The following is a 20,611-nucleotide window of genomic DNA, read 5'->3' as shown; positions in this document are numbered from 1 at the left end:
ATTGTAGTTTTCTGTGGATTTTAAATCAAACAATCACTGTGTGACTGAACCATAGACTTCCAGCTTTAATTCAAGGGGCTCAGCAAATGTATTCCATTAACTCTTTAGGAATCACTTTTTTTTATACACAGTCCCCAATTTTTAGAGGCTCTAAAGTAATTGGACATTCGTCTAACAAGCAGTTTAATGGCCATGTGAGGCCTGTTCTGCTGTTATTCCTTGAGCTCATTCCAAGTGTTAAAATTTGAATTTGGAAGCTGTTCACTGGACCTCTCAATATGAGGTTTAAAGATCCATTCTTAAAAAGAAGGAATGAACTGGCCAGCTCAGCAACACCGAAAGACCAGAAAGATCACAGAGGAGAACTAAAGTGGATGATCAGAGAATATGTTCCCAAAGAAAAACAACTTCATAACATCAAGCCAAGTCAAGACCAACACTCTTGGGGAGATAGCAGTATCATTGTCAAGGTCAACAATCAAAAGACACCTTCAAAAATATAAACAGACACTTGTGCAAACTACTGGTTTGGCTCAAGAGCAAGACATCCATCCACGTTAGGCTTTGCCAGAAAACATCCAAAACAGCCTGCACACTTCTGAAGCAAATTCTTTGGACAGATGAAACCAAAATGAACTTTGGGGAGGAGAAAAGTAAGAGAAGGAGAACAATAGCTCATGATCTGATCCACAGTATCTGCCAAACATGGTGGAGTCAGTGTTATGGCATGAGCATGGATGTCTGCCAGTGAAACCAGTTTACTAGTGTGTGTCGATGATGTGACTGCTGGTAGAAATGATAGCAGATGGACTGTGATAAGGCGTACAGGGCTGTACTCTGCTCAGACTTGAGAGCATGCTTTTCAGTTACTGAAGAAAAACTGAAGACAGAGAGACCCACAAAAACACATCTGAAGATGATGTAAAGGTCTAAAGAAAACACAGCATTTGGTGATATCTGTGGTTTCTAGACTTCAGGCACTCACGATTTTCATCTAAGCACTGAAAACAGTCTTTATATTTAAAATCATGTTATTTTGTTCAATTACTTTTGAGCGTCTGAAAATGGGGGACTGTGTCAATGTCCAATGACATTTGATAGGCGTTACTGTGATCAGGTCTCATCACTGGTAATGAAAATAAAGACAATGTATTTATTTACAAACTTTATTTACATCTAAAGTGTTGCGTTAAAGGCAAGTTCAGTGGTGCAGTTTCCCAGTGTGTGCCGTCTCCTCTTGCTATGTGCAATTTGCAGGTTTAAGTATTACTACTGCTGAAATATTTGATCACAAGTGTTTCTTTACTCTGTTTTATATCATTCTGATCGGACACGTTATGGTTATTGGACTGCTATTTACAGATGTCAACTTGGGATTTTTGGAAATTTTGAGTATTTTGGGTAATTATAGACTACAAGCATTTAATCAGTAAATCAAGAGAGAAATTAACAGATTAATTAGCCGTGAAGCTTATTCTTAGTCCTAAATTAGAATAAATATAACAAAAACTGAGATCTGGGGAGCATGTGATCTTACATCATCAACACATTTTCTCAAAATAGAGACATTTTGAGCAGTAACCTGCTATTCCTGAGCTTTGAGTTCACAGCCTCCTGATATCAGGACACAAATTAGAGTTAGGTCTTTCAAATAAACATCATAAAAGACATCACATTTTGGACAGTTACATTCACTTGAAAGCCAAGGCTAATTTTCTCCATTGTAGTCCTGTGTGCGGCAACGTATTAGTTAAAGTTGAATAAATCCTCAGAGTTAAAATGCAACAAATTACTCAAAAATCACTGTGTGATCATATTGCTGTTAGTTATGGATGGACATCTTCACAGTGGAAATAAGACTTCGACATCAGAAAGACTCTTGGCAGACAGTAGAAGTGTTATTTTTCATCCATGATGTCAGTGCATGATGACGATCTCCTATAGTTTTTAACCTTGCTCCGGGTCTTTGGGTGTGCTGAAAAAGCAGCCTTGAATTCCCACATTAATTTTCCCTTCAGCCAACACAGACATAAAATTCTTGATCACATATAATAAGCTGGACCTGAGGAGCTGCACAGAGCAGATGTGAGGCGAGAATTATCTGCAAGGTAGTGAAAGCCAGATAGTGAGTGCACGTAACACAACACGTGTGCTGCTAAGCACCACCTGGTGTTCTTTGTGTGTGTCTGGCTGCTCCTCATTCTGCACGTTTGCAGGGTAGACCTGGACACCACTAAAGAGGCACAGAAAAGCAAAACAAGCGAGCTATAGACAACCGCACACTCATACGGAGACAAAGAATGCGATCGGGAGAATCAAACTGAAATCAGAGCTTTTAAAATGTATCCACATAAGGCACAGGTGTGGTGTTTAGTTTTCTGACTTTGTGCGGTTCGCTTGTGCAGGTGTGTCGACGCAGTGATCGCAAGACTTTTGGAGGAGTTGGTCTCGTTGCGTTTCTAAATGAACTCCAGAGTGGTTGGTTTTTGGTGTGAACCTCATCCAATCAGGATCCCAACCAGCTACCAGGTGTATGTTGTAAGTTATAGCTAAAAAAAAAAACTATAACCCCGTGTGCTTTGCATTCTGAGACGCGGCAAGATACTATAGATGTGCAAAAGTCTACACCAGCTAACAGCTAACTGTGAAACAAATGCAAATGTTCAGTGTACTCCAATAGTCCAGGACACAGCACCTTTTTCCTGTATTTGCTTTTGTTCCTTGCATCCCAGACACATCTGGGCATTAAGGAGACTGTATAAAAAAACCCCAACCAAACAAAAAAAAAAACACGGGGAAAAGCTCCAAGCTCTTCCATGCTGAAAGAAGGTGGTTAGGATGCCTCCTGGGCAATTCCCATTAGAGGTTTTCCAGGCACCCCTCACTGGGAGGACACCCAAAACTCACTGGAGAGATTATGTACCACATCTGGTTTGTCTTGTCATCTTATCAACTTTAGATAATCAGAAGGTAATGGATGGATGGAGAAGTTATGTGACTTGTGTGGTGGGAATAGGCAGCAAACGATTAGGTAGAGCTACTCTACAGACCTGCTGTGCAGTATGTGGAGCAGGTCATCTACTGATAAGAATCCCTGGCTGCTCCAGTCTGCATGCCAAATATGCAAGATACTAACCCCAAGTTGCTATGAGTATGAATGTGTGTGAATGTTAGAAAGAAAGAACTTAAGCATAGAAGAAAGTGTTTATGTGAATGAGGCATGTTGTATAAAATACTTTAAGTGCTCCGGTAGAGTAGAGAAGCTCTATATAAGAATCGGTCTATTTACCACGAGTCTGGTTCACTCTGAAAAAACGCTTTCTTGACTAATCCCTAACTTTTTAACAATTTTACTGTGTTTTCAGAAGAAAGCAGCTATTCAAAAAAATCATTCTATTTTTAATAAGCATTAGATCTAAAAGGTTCACACTAAGGATTTGTGATAAACAGCGCTTGTATAGTGATCAACAAAGCAGTCACAGTTGTGTATTGCTCACAGTGAGATTATACTCCATATAAACTGCAACACACAAAAGTGAATGGAATATATGTAAAAGCATCTCTGTCGAGTATCGGATTTATGTTGGATATGTGATGGAGCAAAAAAAGGATGGTGCAGCCTTTGCGTTCCTTTATCAGACTAGAAAAACACGTTGTCTTTGGTCTCTTTCATGAACAGAAAGCCTTCTGAGAAATATGCTGAATCAATGCAGAACAAACAACTTCTCGTCCCGCTTCCCAGCACAGATGAAGTTTAACTCTCCGTCCTTGTACGTACCGAAGAACATCAAAGCTCAGAGACTTGTGTGCTGAATGTTTGTTAGGTGAATCATGCTCTGTCTCGCCGATGAATCATAATTGCACAGAAATAGAATAATTTGAAATTAACGAGAAGGCATCAAAGTGAAGGAAAATTAAATGTTATGTTACAAATTCCATTTAAAATTATTCAACCTTGCAATTTTAATGCGTCGCTTGGATGCTGCCTCGTTCCCCTTTCGTATTGACGGTGGTCGTATTTAGCATTAGTCTTTTGGTTGTGTGTCGGCAGATTGTTGCTTCTCAGGCTGACATTGTCACTCGAGCGTCGCTCTGAGATGATGTCACAAGCACACAAACCCAAAATAAAGTGAGAAAACATTTTGCACTCATACATAGTTTCTCCTTCCCCTCCCCTCCATTTTACCATCTGTCCCCCGGCTCTCCTCGAATGCCTCATGTCAGCTAAAATTAACTGAGAAGTGCAGATGTAGTCAGGAAGAATCGCTCTCTCGCTGCCTCGGCGTCTCACCTCGTGCTTTCCGTCATAAGCGGCTCCTCGTGAATGGAGAGACTTCACGCTGAAGTGTTTGGGGCAGCTGACCCAAAAATAAATGCAGGGTGTCTCGAGAGGATTCCCTGCTGGCAGCGGCAGCTTCTGAACTGTGAACACATGATGTCTGCAGCCTTCAACACATCTCTTGCTCGGAAAAATCCAATCATGAAAGGCCCGAATGTACTTTGAGCAGAGGGGATGCAACAAATACAAAACAACAGCACTAAATGCATAAGGACACATCCTTTCAGGCAGCTTTGGTGTTATGAAACAGAGCTGCTCTGGTGCTTTTATTGACTTCTGTTATGTCATTTGAGAATTGAGAATTGAGTCATATGAGAATTTGTAATGTTTCACTGTGTTGTCCCAAAACCTGCCTTCATGCATGATTTTATCTATAGAATTTGCTCAAATATGCTGAAAATATTCAATTTTTAGAACAGAGTGTGCATATTTGGATCTAAGAATAAAGGCTGGATACACACAAGCTTCCAAATTCCTCATATGGAGGAGGATGTGAGCCGATGACAATGTAGAAAATCAAGATCACACATTTTTCTCTTATACTGACATTATTAAATAACAGTTTTAAACCACTGTGCTTGTTTACCCATACAGCTTGTAATAGCTGAATGTGTTGCTGCTGGGTACCATAATTGAGCAGGCATTATTTTATGCTTGTGTGGATTAAATTGAATTTTTAGACGCATTAATGTCTCGACTTGAGGAAAGGCAGTGTTGGTCTATACTTGGTCCGCTCTGTCACAGAAATTTACAGTTCCCAGATGAAGAACGGTGCTGTCTTGTTTTCTACTTAGGAACCGAAAACACTTTAATTAACTCGCAGGCTTTACGTCGGCTCCGTGTAATGGGTTATTTAAACAATGAACATTGTACTGTCACACTGCTCGTCAATAGCAGTGACAGATCTCCTGGATATACTTCACATTCACTCTGAGGCTGTGTTTTTATTTCTTTTTTCAAGAGTCTTACATAATATGCAGCCAGTGCATCAATCAGGGCATCACTCAGCAGGAGACAGGAGCACACGAGGTGCTTTTCAATCTTCGATACTAGCCCAGCTCACTTGTCATTAATATTATTATTATTGTTGTTGTTTTTTTCTAAGCATAACACTTGCTGCATTTAACACAGTAGGTGTGAAAGAAGCTGAAAAACAGCGTCTTTTTGTGGCTGCATTGTGGCCAAATTGGTATCCTTACTCCAACAGTGGATCTCCTCATGTGTGAATGTTGAGTCACGCTGGAAAAATGAACCTAGAAAGAAAACAAGTTACACTGAATTCATTTGGAACCGTTCGCTTTACAACCTGGCGACACATACTGGGAGAAAAAACCTGCCTGTGTATCACAACCACAAACTTCTCCATTAACTGGTCTTACCAGAAAGTCTTCCAGAGCTTTTGTGGTGGAGTTGTTTCAACATTTAGCCTAAGGTGGGCCCATTTTACAAGCACTTTTTAAATGACCATAATCCTGTTATTGTTGAGACAAAACTCAAACGGTTTCTGAAAGTAGATAAGACGAGCTTTACGGAGATATTTAATGTATCATAGTAGCACAAGGCATTCATAAGGCACTGCTAGCTGAACACTGATAGAAAGAGATTTCATCATCTGTGTGTCACCTTGCTGTAACTCCTCAACCAGTCTGGGCTAGAGAGAAAATTCAAATGCTTCCTGAAGGATGAGATTTTATTTTTTTCATTTACAGCCAAAATTAGAAAATAGCTCCAGTAGGTCTGGGTGAATCTTGTTTGCAGTATCCTCTAGTTTGGCCATGTAACTTGAGGAATGATAAAACCTAAAGACATGCAGAGGACGCTGGTGCAATGGCTGCTGCTTTGGGTGAGACTTCTAATAAATAGAAGAATTATTGTTCTTGATTTTTCCTGAGGATGTTTCCACGAGGAAGTGTAAAGCTCTTAAAGTAGGACAGGCTGCTCCTGAGCATTACAGCCTCCTTGGTTGGATCTATATCTACTGCATTAGTTATATTATCAGTTCTAATCCGCCCCTTTCTCAGCTTGTCTCATACAAGCAAGGAGGCCAGTGGATAGATATTTAAAATATAGATGTTATTTTTTTGTACTACACCCCCCTCCTCTCTCTCTCTCTCTCTCTCTCTCTCTCTCTCTCTCTCTCTCTCTCTGTCTCTGCTCACTGGTGCGCGTCAGAGTTTGCGCAAGCAGCCTCTCCGCCTCTCTGTGTAGTACACTACAGCCCTGCTCCGTCTCTCCCATTCACCACAGTTTATTATCACACTCGGACGGAGCGAGTACAAAGGTGCTGTTCTTCCTCCTCCTCTCTTTATCCCATTTTGGATTATCACTGTGCTTTTCATCATGCTGGAAGTGGAAGGTAGGAAACCATCCCATCCAGAAAATAAACCCCTGTAATGCATGCAGCTTTTATAATACCATTTCCCCGGGTAACGTAAAACTTTAATTGTCCCTGGATCGGATCATTTTTGGACACCTCTGATTGTGTCCGCCGTGTCACCGCAACACATGCCAAGCTGCTGACTTTGTAAAGTGTCGTGTAGGGATTTTTCTGGTAAGAGGTCAGTGAGAGCTGCCGTTAAAATGTTAATGCTTTTGTTGTGTAACCAGGAGGAGTGTCTGCCTGTGTGCGTAACGCCGTGATGTTGAATTTCATCAATGAAGAGCTTTAGGAGAAGGGTTTCTTTATTTTTTTATGTTTTAATGATGATAATGATGATGATGATGGCGATGATTGTTTTGTTAGACTGAAAAAAGAAAAAAAAACTAGTGTGGACTTCGGTGCTCTTCTTTATCTTTCTCCCTCACTCTCTCCCTTGCTCTCCTCTTCCTCTGCCTCATTCATGTTAATGGAGAGATGCTGAGGGCGGAAGTGTAGGCTGTTGCTAGACACTAATATAGCTGTTCTAAAAAAATAGGCATTTTCATTTAAGGAGTCATCTATTACAATATTTATGTGTTTTTTTTTGTTTGTTTGTTTTTTAAAGTGGTCGCTCCACTCTCATCCATCCTGCTCCGTTTTTTCTCTCCTTTCTTTTCTCCCTCCAGTGAACGGGACGCCGGCCAGTCAGCTGTCAACTCCTCATTCGGGAAAATCTCCCAGCCCCTCCCCAACCAGTCCAGGCAGCCTTAGCCGACGCAGGGTAAGAATGGGAATACACGAGCACGCTCGCAAAGCACGCACTAAGAGTCAGCCCGTAGCATTTAGTGACTCCAAATCACAAAACTTATAACACAATTATTCTATTTTCTCAGGAAATGGACAAAGCCGGGACTGAGCATAGGCCGACTACATCTTAGAATCACTAGATTATGAAGAAAGTACAACTTCCCAGCATCTTTAGTATTTCAGACCTCACCCAGTGCTGCTCTGGGCTTCCAGCAAGGCAAATGTTCATTTCATTTGGATATTATAGCACATATTCTGTCCCTCATAAAGAACTCTGTCTGCCTTTGGTGGCTCAGCACTGAATAACGTTAACACCGACCTGTTGAGATCACCTGATCTGCTAGTCGGTAAATTGTGCAGTATCTGATATAAAGATGAGACTGGCTGATTGGCAGTCTGCCCCAGTCTGCAGTGTGTTTTTAATTTCCAGAAATTGGATTGCATCCTTCTTCACCTGCTGGGCATTGCATTGCATTTGACCATCTTTCAGCAAAAAGATGCAATCAGTACACACTTCTGATATAGAATTTCTTTTGTTTTTTTAATCAAGTCACATTATTTTGTACATGTCGAGTTGTGTAAATGATGTAGAAATACATTTTATACTAGTCTATTTGATTATTTAAGCCCTTTTTTGTCATGTATGCCTGTTAAAGTACCTTAATAGCAGTCTGTTTTCTGTAGCTAACAAATAAAATTACTGCTGTGCAGAGCAGGAGCATGCAACTCAAAGGGAAAACTTCGAATTAAATATCTCGACTTCGTGTACACTGTGCGCGCGCGTGTGTGTAGATGCTTATATCAAAGTATTTGTTAATCCAGTCTTTGACAGTGATGTGGGTGAGCTTTTAAGAACAGCTCCAATCCCAATCACTCAGCTTTCTGACAGCATCTCTTAAATTTGCGCTTAAGCCGACTGCTGTTTTAGTGTCTTCTCCCTCCTAAACAAACACTCGCTAGCTCAGTTCACCTCAGCCTCTAGAATACCGAAATACAGATACATGTGTATCCACATAGGCTTCTACTCGCAGGTTTCGTGTGTTTCTAATGCACACTGATTGAAACTCACTGCACGTTCTGCCTGACTGCAGGGATGCAGCTATGATGTATGTTGCAACTATTTATTTACACAGGCGGATTTTATGGGAGGAAAGCAGAGGGGGTCATTACCTTTTATATAAGTATGTGTGTGCGTGTGTGTGCGTGTGTGTGTTCATGCATGACCGTATCCTCAGTCAGCGTAGGTTAAAGAGTCCATTCCTTGGGTTTTCCTGTGCTATTTTCCGTGAATCGGGAAACATAGATGAATGGCAGAGAGTCTGAATCCATCAGTGAGAAGTTATATTGACGCAATCTGAAGGTAACCCAGGATAACAGATCAGCTATGAGCTGTAGCTATAACAGGGCTTCCACATTCATCTGAATTATGGAACTGGGTCATTATAGTTTACAGTGTTGAGAGGAAATGTTCTGGCTCGTGCGCACATTTATAAGCTCTACCTCCCTTTCTATGTTCTTTGCTCTGGTTAAATAAATGTGGGGCAGTCATTGTAGAAAATGACCCCGCCCACTTTCTGCCTCTTCCACAATATGAAAATCCAGTGCTATAAACGCAAACACACCACCTATCCTTTGGTTTTCGTAACCTCCTTAAACCTTCTTTTCTAGCCCATTTCAGAGCTCACTGTTGCAGCAGTTACATTCCAGTTGAGTGTCTGTTTCTCAAAGAGGGATTATTCCAGCCTCTGCAGCAAGCCCGCGATGGCTTGACTGCTGTAAGGAGGGGAAGAAGCCTCACAGGCCATTATCTCTTCCTTCCACTCTGCAGCTCCACGCTCTTCAGCCATGTTACGATGTAATTCTCCTCTCCACTTCTTACTTCTTCTATCTACCCTGTTACAGATTTCCTCCCTGTCCCTGTCCCTTCCCTCCCCGACACCTTCTAATTTCTCTTTTACAGTCGTTTCCCAGTCATTCTCACACCCACCCCCTCCCTCTCGCCTCCCCATATCAAAGGGTATTAACCTCATGGGGAGAAATTATATTCCATCATCTCTCTTATAGATGTTATTTAATCTTCTTTGAGAAGGAGGCAATAAGTCCAAGACCCTAATTTGCACATTTCCTCCTCTCCTTCTTTGTGATTTGCGTGTAAACCCGCACGAATAATTACAACTCTGCACCCCTTTAAAACTAGCAAGTAACATTACCAACCCTGAAGAGCAATCTGAGGCTTAGAGTGGCTAAAATAACACAGATATGAGGTTTAGGTGGTAAAATGCAAGTTAAATATAACAAATAAAAGAATGAAAAATCTATTTCCTAAGCAGCCACAGGGGCTCAGTGACCTACTGCGAGTGCTGTATTTAACAGTTCACCTCGCTGGACCATGCATTTAAACACTTAGAGGCACTTTGCTGCTTGAAGTAGGTTGCTAGCACATCTAGGACCATCACAACCTATTTCCCCAAGCAGAGACTACAAACATAGCATTGCACCATTGCATGCACACGTCTTCAGAAGAAGGTGCATGCACAGTAACTTTCATGTTCGTGCACACTTCAGTGGAACACTTTTGTACAGAAAATTTGTGCACAGCAGCTTCATGCACACTCACACATTTTGCAAATTTGATGCTCTCTGTGACCCATTTTTACTAATTGTCAAGCGACGCATGAAAGTCATTCACAAAATCGTCCCCCTGCCCGCCGTCCCCCCGCCCTTCCACTTTGCACTTCTTATGAGCTTTTCAAGGCCGCTTGCCTCAGTGAAAGCACTGAGAGCATCCTAAATTTCCGTATTAGTTTTATTTTCATATAAGATCTATAGACACATTATTCCACACAGGCACGCACCCACAACAGTGTTTTCTGTCAATATCAGCTCTGAGGCATAATTCAATGTGCCACCGAGGTCAGCGCTCTTCGCAGTCTGTCCGCTCCATTTGGTGTGAAAACAAATAAACATACAAAAAAAGACAATGCATTAAGAGGAGAGAGTGACAGATCGAAGGCGACACTAACAGGTCTGTGTCGCAGCAGCTGTGATGCATTTAGGAGAGTCTAAGAGAAACAGAGTGCTAATTGTTATCTGTAGTATCACCTTCATCCTCCTCTCACCGTTCATCCATTCACATCCGTAATCTGTTGAATTGCATGCTCCGTCTCTCATTCTCAGCGTTCATGTTATGTGTCGGGTGATTCATTTTGAAATTATTTGTGTGCGAGTATGTGTGAAAGGAAGAGTGCCGACTGAAGCAGAAAGTGCGCATCGTGAACTTCTTATAAATGTCTCATCTCATTCCCACGAGTGTATTGTTGCTGAAGATTGTATTTGTTATTTTTGGTTGTAATATATTTCTTATTATGTGTTGTGTTTGATGTCATTAGTTGGCTTGTTTCTGTGACTGTCAAAGAGACCGGCCGCATCACACGGTGGACTGACCCGGAAGAGTGTTTTTTGCCTTTTTTTCAAGAATCATTTTTTGTCTTTTGTTTGTTTGTCACACGCACAAAAACAACAACCACAGAAAAACATCAGTTATCCAAATTACTCACTAATGATTCAAATAGCACTCGCATCTAAAAAGGCTTGATGATAATTTTGGCTCTTTCCATTAATGCGGATTTTTGTAAACATGTCAATTATCGACATGTTGTCGTGGTTCCATCGTGCGATGCTGCTCTCTCTTTTTGGCTCATTTTTGTTTTTGTTTGCTAAATGTGTTCATTTTCATTTGTTGACGTCCTCATTAAATTCATTGTCATTTCATTTTCATTTCGTGGTCTTTATTCTCTTAACTCGACACCGTCACTCATGTTCCTCATGTTCCATCAGTACAGCCGTGGGGATGGCGATTTTCTTCTGTAGCACATTTATCAGTGCTTCTCCTTTGTTAAACCTGCCTGCTGTGGGCATTCATCAGAGCAGAACAGCTATTACAACACAAACAGTCTCAGAGGAGCAGTTATCTTTCATTGCTCACTGCTTTTACTCTCAATTTCATAAATATATGGGCGGGGCAGCCTAAATCTCCCCTTCTTCCCTTCTTTAATTTTCCCTGAAGTATTTAATCACGTTTCTGTGATTTCCTGGGATTGGAGTCCATATGGATTGTGATTAGGAACCTTCACTGTGTCCAACTGGCAGAGCAGAAAGACAGAATCCCCCAAATGGTTTTGATCTTTTCATGAAAGTCAAGTAGATTATGTTTTCTGTCCGTCTCCCGTACCCTGTGTTCTTGAGGAACAACAAGAAGGAAAAAAGTCCCATTAGCATCAAATCTTATTAGATTTTTACCACCAAAGTAAACACTAATAAATCTTGCTTCTGCTGGATATTGCCTGACAGGGAAAGCAAAAATAAGAGGTCTGGCTCTGGCAGCCTGAGGGGCAGAGACCAAGAAAGCCTCGCTATGTGTGCTGTAATCAGATTCAAACAGAGGCATGAAGGACAAAGCTGGCATTACGCTTAAGTTGGTTATGTAAATGTGTGGTGCATTTTTAATGCTCGGCTCTACAGTTGACAGATTTCCTTTCCAGCCACGGAATGAATGATTCTTTCTTTCTGCTGCAAACCTACTTCTGAGATGATGCTCCACATTTAAGGTCAACTGTGGACATCCTGTTTAATTCCTATTTATGAGCTGATCAGTATGCAGTTGCTGAGTGTTGCCCTCGCAGGTCTGAAGAGCAGTGGCTCCAGTCATGATGTAAAAGGTTTGTCAGTGTCGTTGTGAGTCATAGTTACAGAAAAGGTGTAGAGATGTAGAGCTAGGAATAGTGTATTGTGCAACAGGGAGAAAGCTGGAGTGTCTAACAATAACAAGACAGTTCCTGCCAAATCTCATGATCAATATCAGCCAGACCAGACTCCATACATTTCTCTGCTGCTTCATCACTCCACCTCTCTCCCTCTCTCCCTCTCTCTGTCTTTCTCTGTGTTTCCCACTCTGTCTGTCACCCCATCTGTCTCATCGTTTTCCACACAGAAACGAGAGACTCAAATTTCATAGAAGGCTGAACCTATCTCTCAGCCCGCAGACAGGAAGTGCCCATATATAGGCTACCGTCTCTACACTGGAAGCTGCTGTTCTCCTGTCTGTGAGCAGTTTCCATAGCAACAGTATTTTGTTTCCCTCAGTGGCAGGAAGCGAGAGAGAGAGAGAGAGAGAGAGAAAGGAGTTCAAAATGAGAAAGCGAGCTGAGGACAGCACTGGATGTGCGATAAGAGCACAAGAGAGGTAAATATCCGAGTTGGGATGAGAAAATAAAAGAACAGAATAAGGATGTTTTTTGAGATAAAGCACAGGAGGGTCATTGGCTTTATGGGTATTAAGTGGGTTTTCTTGTTCCGGGATGAGTGCCCAGCCAACAACAACATTACATAAACCAAACTGAGCCTGACTCACAGCTACATTTACCTACGTGGTTTTCAGGTCACAGCAGCTGAGATGAGTAAAAGAGCAGACAGCTACTATGGCAGAGATACAGGGCAGATCAGCTCTGCAAATAGTTTTCAGATCCAAGTCATTACAGGCATGGCTTTTATCCCAGTCTGCCAGGACAGCAAGCTCCCCGGGATTTACAAATGCTTAGGACATTTCTCTTTCACTTAAAAAAAAGACATTCAAGATCACACACAAATGTTCTTTTCTGAGCTTTTAATCACAGACTGTATGTAAAAGATGGAATTAAACGCCGTGACATCACCCACAGAGTTTAAACATATCTTTAAGACTCAGTTTTGATTTTAAGGATATTGTCATGTTGTCAATTTTTGGAGCCAGAAGTCACTGTGTTTGAACAATAGGGTCCAAGTCCAATATTAATTATCAAACAAAATCACAGACAGCAGATCCAGCTCAGTGACTTGAAAGAGCAAATGTGAAGCTTAGCAGGCAGCAGTCTATCACGGTGAAAGGGATTATTGATGAGCGATTGTTATACAACGGAAAGCAGCAAAATACATCTGGCTACACATGTAATGGGAAAAATGTGTCATGTCCTGGAGAGGTCGTCCATAATTATGTAGTTGAGTCATGCATGACGCTCACAGACACAGACCATCTACAGAGCAAACTGCACTTGTTAATAATGCACAGTGGCAACGTTGCTCCACTTATATTTTAGAGGAACTGCAATGGTGCGTGTTGCCATCACTGGCCAGCCTGCGTCTTCCAGCTGCAGCTAGTGGATTTATTCAAGCATTGGAAACGCCCCAACCCCGAAGACTGACTGTAAGCCACGAGAACGGATTTGAGCAGAGGAGAGATTAGTAAAGAGTAAAGAAGGTGGTAAAATCCACCGAACACGTGAAAAACGCCACCTTCCAAACGAAACAGGATGAAAGTCTTCTAGTGCAGTAAAAGACTGAAGCAAAACAACAGAGTTTGGCAGCGAGGAGAAGAGAAAGGTGCACAGGAGTGGAACAGACACAGAAATACAAGAGGGGTAGATTCCCATTTACAGTCCCGACTAGATACTCTCCATCCTTGTTGCTTCCATGACAACCAGACAGAAGGTTACAAGGTGGAGGGCATAATGAGTTTTTGTCTTTAGATAGATAGATGCAGACGCCTCTTCTCATCCTCTCTCTTTCAATTTAATGACCCCCCACTTACTATCCAGATGAAAGGCATCTGCCTTTATTTAGTGTCACCGGAGCCCATGTTTTTATGATTTATTAAAGGTAATCGTAAGGAGTGAGAAAACAGGGAAGAATTACTTCCAGTTGTGAGGTGAATGGAAAGGAGCTTATTTGGATGCAATCATCTCTATGATATAGACACACATAGGGGGGTTGCTGGCTTATATGCAGATCAAGTAAGTCTGTTCGGACTCGTTTTCAGATTTTTTTTTTCATGAGCACAGTATAGACACAGCACAGGGCATTACATCAGAAAGATGCGCAAACACAGCCACAGCAGTAGGGCTGTTGTGAGGATAAGGCGGGTTACACAGTGTTCCTTTGTCTATTTTTGAACATACATATTTGTTTAGGCTAGGACTGTAGCAGAAGGGACTGTGATTGTGTTTGTCTGGGTTTTTTTTATCGTGATTATGGATTGCAAACTATTTTGGGTAATGCCGCAGATTAGTAATAAACCCCTTTCCATCCTGCTCTCTACCCTGTTCCTTTCTCTGCAGGGGTCCCAGGGTTCTTCCACCTCTCTGTCTTCCACTAAAGGTTCGAGCCCAGTGGAAGATGGTGATGGACTTGTTCCTGAAGGTGAGGAAAAAAAGCTTGCTTTGTGCTTGCAAATATCATGCATGTCTGAATCATGCGCGTGACCTTTGACGCGTCCCTTGCCTGCATAGCATGATTAGTACACGATGCTTACGGCAACTTTCCGCTCTTATGCTGTCTTACTCACCTCTCTGTGACACTGCTTTGAAAGGCTGGAGGATTTTTGGTCTCATATGTGACATTTTCATCTTTGATTTTATTTTATTTTTTTAAAAAGTATCCAGAGGACCTTTTTTCCCCCCTTATAGATCTTTCAAACAGATTCATGAGACTCATTAACACTTAGCTGAGCATTGATAAATCATGCCTATTTGCATCTTGATTTATAAACAAAAAAGTCTTCTGTGTGATGTAATTGCAGACCTCACTAGCTGTAAAAATATGAATCTTTTAGATTTAAAAGGTTTCTGCTATTTGCTTATTTTTACATTTCAAGTCTGCAATCATATTACAGTTTGTTTAATTGTGAAGGTTTTTAAATCTACCTTTATGTCTTGAAGAGACTGGTTAGACAACAGTTGATAATCAGACATCATAGCTTCCTCAGCATATATCTGTGTATATTCTATGGTGCTAAACTGTGTAAACCAGTTTATGTTCCCTCTAAAAACCAGTGCTTCTTCTCTGCAGCTGAAGTTCTAGTCAATGAGGTTCCAGCTGTGCCGTCCTACATATCAGACCGTTACAAGGTGGGGCGAATGTTAGGAGATGGGAATTTTGCAGTCGTCCGGGAATGCACGGAGCACTCCACAGGACGAGAGTACGCTCTGAAGATCATCAACAAGGGCAAATGCAGAGGCAAGGTAAACAAACATCCACCGAATACGACCCAAAAAAGGCAAAAATTGTACTGACACGTCAAGAAGGCTAAAGCTCCACATAATCCTAACTTCAGAGGATAAATTCTTCCTCCTTTCACCCCATCCGGGTGAGGCAGATGGCCGCCCCTTCTTGAGCCTGGAACTTTCTTCCTGTTAAAAGGGAGTTTTTCCTTCCCACTGTCACCAACACGTTTGCTCAAAGGAGGTCATGTGATTGTTGGCGTTTTCTCTATTTTCTTTGGACTGTTGTGGAGTCTTTACCTTACAGTTAAAAGGGCCTTTAACTATTGTTGTGATTTGGCATCATTTGAAAAAACTGAATTGAATTGAAATTCAGTTTTGATAGCTCATTTTTTTTTCACCCAGAAAAGAATATTTTGCATTTTTAGAGTAATATCCCTATTTTGCTTAAAGACCCGCTGATATCTTCGGGTTAATGTGCAACCTTTATTGGAAGGTTGTAGAAATGTACTCCAAGGTGCTACTGAGTTGCTGTAGAGAGGCTGGTGTGACATACATAAAATAAAAATCTTCTAAATGTCTTCTAAATGATTCCTTTACTGAATGTCTTCCACTTGGCTGAACACCTGAACTTCTTTTTACCAGGAGCACATGATCCAGAATGAGGTGGCCATACTTCGCCGGGTCAAACATCCAAATATCGTCTTACTCATCGAGGAGTTTGACACTTACAACGAGCTCTACCTGGTCATGGAGTTGGTCAAGGTGTGTGGCCATGTTTGTACACTGTTACTTTATGAGTTTGTGCACCATCTGCTCCAGTTAGGAACGAGCAGGGACATTTTGCCAAGCTGAGATAACGGATGGGTGTATTCTCTTACAATACAAGGGTGATCATCATTATCTCAAATCTACGACTTAGAGGAGCAGGGAGGCAGTAATAGTGACAGAGACAGAGGAGCGGCATTCAGCCTGTGAAGCAACTGATGAATTTTTCCAACCAGTCACACAATTCGGGACTAGAGTGAATCCGCCAGTGGCCCCGAGTGCTCGTGCGCTCGCGTTCTTCATTCTCTCTCACTCTCTGAGTCAAGAAATGTTTGTGCATAATTCAGGAGCCAGGAATGTGATCCATCTGTTCGTGCTGTGATGTGGAGTACTACAGAATATAGATGAGAGGCAATTTGTGGAAGAAGTGTGTGTACTTGTGAGCATGTCCAAAGTAGGAGGATCAAGAGGATGAATGGGGTGAAAAGAGTCGCTGCTAAAATAACAGGGACCGAGAGAAAGAGAGAGATAGATGAATTGAAAGTAGAGGATAGGCGCAGAGAACGAAAGAGAGAGAAAATGAGTGTTCTTTTGCTTGGTCCTGCTCAGTTCAAGTCCTTTAGTTTAAACTGTGGAAAAGCAATAATGAGGCAATAATGTGATCAGACAAAATTGTGTTGCAATTCCAGGGAAGGCTCATTCCTGTTTTTACAAGCGGAAATGATACCCATAAAAAAGAGTGAGGAGAGGATTTACAAAGGACTGATGTAAATCCCATCTTTTGGCTTAATTTCTCATTGACTAACTTCAGCAGCCACGTCCCAAAACTTTGCAGAATGCCCCCAAATTTACAGCAGTATATTCATGTTCGTGTACTTTTGGGCCTCCGATAGCGGAGGCAGAGAAAAATAAGTGAAATGTATTAGCTAAAGCCTGAGCTGGCATTTGACAACTCTCATATTGAAACAGCTGCCAACGAGCAGGTCAAAGCCTTACAGTGTGCTGTGCTGTTCGAGGATAGAGGGAGATTCAGCACTATTTTAAGCCTCTGTTCCACTTAGTCCACTCAATGAGAGAAACGCAGAGGGAATGAGAGGGAGATTCGGACAGGATGAAAAATCAGAGAAAAGAGACTGAGAAAAGCCTAAAAAATGACAAAAATGAAAAGAAATATTAACGCGGGGGGGTCGTCTTTCAAGCAAGGTGAAGAATTAGGATTTACCCCCACCTCCTTGCTGCTGCTGAGCAGACAAAAAAGTCTTGTGGTTAAATGAAGTTTTTAGCCTCTTTTCAGAAAAAAAAAGGCAAGCAGCTGTGAAAATTTGCAAGTGAATCTGTTCTGCTGGTGCAAAAAACACCAACCAAACTCTTGTGACATCTCCTAATACTGACCCGTCCATCATGTCTTGTCCACAGGGGGGAGATCTGTTCGATGCCATCACCTCTGCCAATAGATACACAGAGAGAGACGCCAGCGGCATGCTCCACAATCTGGCCAGCGCCATCAAATACCTTCACAGCCTCAACATTGTCCACAGAGACATCAAACCAGAAAACCTGCTGGTGAGTGGACGTCACGCAGATTGCATACATGTAACTTGGTGCGGCACTGGTGCACCTCCTCTCCTTTCCCGCCGCCTTTCTGAATGATCAGTGAAGTAATATCACTCACTACGGGGCCCTCCCAGAGCAGAGAGATGACTCATCCCTGCTGCCCTCACACCTTCTGCACGCTCCTTCTCCAGCCTCCCTCGTTTGTTCTTTCCTTCCCTCCTTCTCCCTTCTGTCAAACTCCCCATCGTCCTTGCTTAACTTCAAATACCGCTCTTTGCCCCCCTACTTGAGATTGTCTGGGCAGGAGTCAGACTTCAGAATTCAGCTTTTTAGTGGCCACATTTAAACCTAGTCAGCCGATTTCCTGTTTTGCTTTTTCTCTCCAACGAAATAAGAAAGCCTTGAATGGTTAAAAAAAAACCAGTGGCCTTCTATTCATGTAACTTTTTGAAGGTAATGACATGCAGATTACCCCATCCATGTAGCAGACACCCAGCAACACTAACATTAGTTTTATTTTTGGCCACATAAATGCTTTGCTGCGTTAAAAAGCTGGTCGCTCGCTTCGTCTGTGTCTGTAGGCGTAGGGCAGATAGAGTAGCTACAGCTGTGAGCTGTTAAACAACACACTGAGTGGTGAAATTATTAATAGCAACCCCCATCACATAATGTGTTTTAAGTTTGTTTGTTGTTTGTTGCCCTCATAATAATGCTGTACATTATGATCCTGCTTCTTTTTTTAAAAACATTTTTGCATTCCTGTGTGTTTAGGTGTACGAACATGCAGATGGCAGCAAGAGCCTCAAACTGGGAGACTTTGGTTTGGCGACCGTGGTGGACGGACCCCTCTACACTGTCTGCGGGACCCCAACATATGTAGCACCTGAAATCATTGCAGAAACAGGGTGAGAGCTGCAGCTGCATTTAGCAGGCACCTTTAAGATCAAAGTATGATCACTATGACGGCCAACATATCTGTCGTGTCTTAATCCATTTACAGTAGTAGATATTTGCCTTAAAGGTCATGCTCTGCACGTTTTCTCTATGTTTGCTTTGATTTAACCTCTCTTTTTTTTTCAGGTATGGTCTTAAGGTTGACATCTGGGCAGCTGGAGTCATCACCTATATCCTCCTGTGTGGTTTCCCACCCTTTCGGGGGTAAGTTAACAGCAAGCCCTACCCTACATTTCTCCCTCTGCTTTAGCGCCTTTCTTGAAAGTGTGTTATGCAGGACCCTCTACTGGTCAGCAGTAGTATTGCACCTTTATTTGTTGACTCGCTAATTAATATTTGGTTGATGCACCCATTCATGTGAACTTTTTTTTTTGCAGGAGCAGTGACGATCAAGAAGTGCTTTTTGATCAGATACTAATGGGTCAGCTAGAATTTCCTCTGCCCTACTGGGACAATGTGTCAGAGACCGCTATGGTAAATATCTGCTGTATGTCTGATTGGTGTGGATGGATCTACATGTTATAGAAAATCCAGAGTAAAAAACTAACTGCTTTTTACTTTTGGGGGGGGTGTAGGAGCTGATTCGATCCATGCTGGAGGTGGAGGTCGATAAGAGATACACTGCCCTCCAGGTGCTGGAGCACCCCTGGGTCACTGTAAGTACAGTGTCAGTAAATCTGTTCATTTCCTTTGTTTTCACCAAAACACTGAATTTACTTCCTTTCTCCTCATTTGTCTAATCCAGGACGAAGGTCTGTGCGAGAATGAACACCAGCTGTCGGTAGCAGGAAAGATAAAGAAGCACTTCAACACCAGCCCAAAAGGCACTGACACCACTGCTGGAGTGTCAGTCATTTCTGTAAGTAACCATTAGCAACCATCTAAAGATGTAGCTGTTACACTGAGTTGCATCAGTTTGTAGAGAAATCAGCAAGTTTTTCACGTGGCGTTTAGATTGATTGTGCCGATTTCTCTTTTGTTGTTCAGTTGGATGACAGCTTTTCTATGCAGAGATCTGGGTCGTTGGATTTCTACCAGCACCCGGCCATGTACTGGATAAGGTACGCCAGGTTTCCATAGAGACACGACTGGGTCACAAATCAGCGAGAAATCAAAACAGACCAAAACAGTGTCTCTAAAATTGATGTCTCCCCCTCCTTTGCGTGCTGCCCCGCTGACTGGCTGCTGCTGTGCTGCTTTGACAGCCTCATGTTGTACTTTCTGTGCTCGGCTTTTTGCTTCTCTCCTTTCATCCCTCGCTGTAAACACAGATTTCATTCCTGCATTACCTGCATCGTTATTGTGCGTCACCGGTTAAAGCCTTGTCCTCTGTGTTGTGTCACCTTTTTATCGGTGTCCCCTGCTTTTCTTTAGTGTGTGTGAGTAACGACGTGCCCAATTAGAATCACCCTTGCTGATGATTCTCCTGCACATCTCGTTTGCACAGTTCATTTGTGAATGAACCCTTTCTAAAGAAATAACCCTGCGGTGTTGCTTGTCTGAGTGATTTGCTGTGATGTTTTTGTCTGATGTGATGCTCCCTCACCTGGTTACCTCCTCAAACACCAGGGCTCGTTACTGAGCTCACATTACCTGACTCCTCTTGTGTGACTGTGTCCCCTGATTTAGGAGGACCACAAAGTGCATTGTTATAAAGGTCACAGAACTTAAAGTAATATGGAAACTGACTAGAGGAATTAAAAATAGGCTGGAAAAAATTAACAGTGACTTAATTTATGAATTATTTGGGTTGAGATTCCCAGTTTTCCAGCACGACAGAGTTTAGTTTGACTGATTAGA

At 42.1% G+C, this 20,611-nt stretch overlaps 1 protein-coding gene across 4 annotated transcripts in view; it reads left to right on the top strand.

Annotated features, from left to right (window-relative positions):
• The window catches only part of dclk1a (doublecortin-like kinase 1a), a 47,659-nt gene that overhangs the window by 23,367 nt on the left and 3,681 nt on the right, over positions 1-20,611 (top strand). For 3 of the 4 annotated variants that reach the window (XM_085420748.1, XM_085420752.1, XM_085420749.1), the window contains 10 exons: positions 7,385-7,479; positions 14,654-14,735; positions 15,384-15,556; positions 16,181-16,300; positions 17,720-17,866; positions 18,629-18,762; positions 18,938-19,015; positions 19,189-19,285; positions 19,387-19,467; positions 19,557-19,670. In XM_085420748.1, the coding sequence (XP_085276874.1) occupies positions 7,385-7,479; positions 14,654-14,735; positions 15,384-15,556; positions 16,181-16,300; positions 17,720-17,866; positions 18,629-18,762; positions 18,938-19,015; positions 19,189-19,285; positions 19,387-19,467; positions 19,557-19,670 (1,121 nt within the window). Of the gene's footprint in view, positions 1-7,384; positions 7,480-14,653; positions 14,736-15,383; positions 15,557-16,180; positions 16,301-17,719; positions 17,867-18,628; positions 18,763-18,937; positions 19,016-19,188; positions 19,286-19,386; positions 19,468-19,556; positions 19,671-19,798; positions 19,873-20,611 lie in introns of all 4 variants that reach the window. The other variant, XM_085420750.1, reaches the window with a different exon arrangement.

The sequence above is a fragment of the Rhamphochromis longiceps genome, linkage group LG10 (assembly GCF_057381845.1).
Source record: "Rhamphochromis longiceps isolate RC_006_pf linkage group LG10, R_longiceps_female_GT1.1, whole genome shotgun sequence".
NCBI classification, from domain to species: domain Eukaryota; kingdom Metazoa; phylum Chordata; class Actinopteri; order Cichliformes; family Cichlidae; genus Rhamphochromis; species Rhamphochromis longiceps.
Note: the sequence above shows the minus strand (reverse complement) of the source record. Positions and strands in the feature narration are given on the sequence as shown.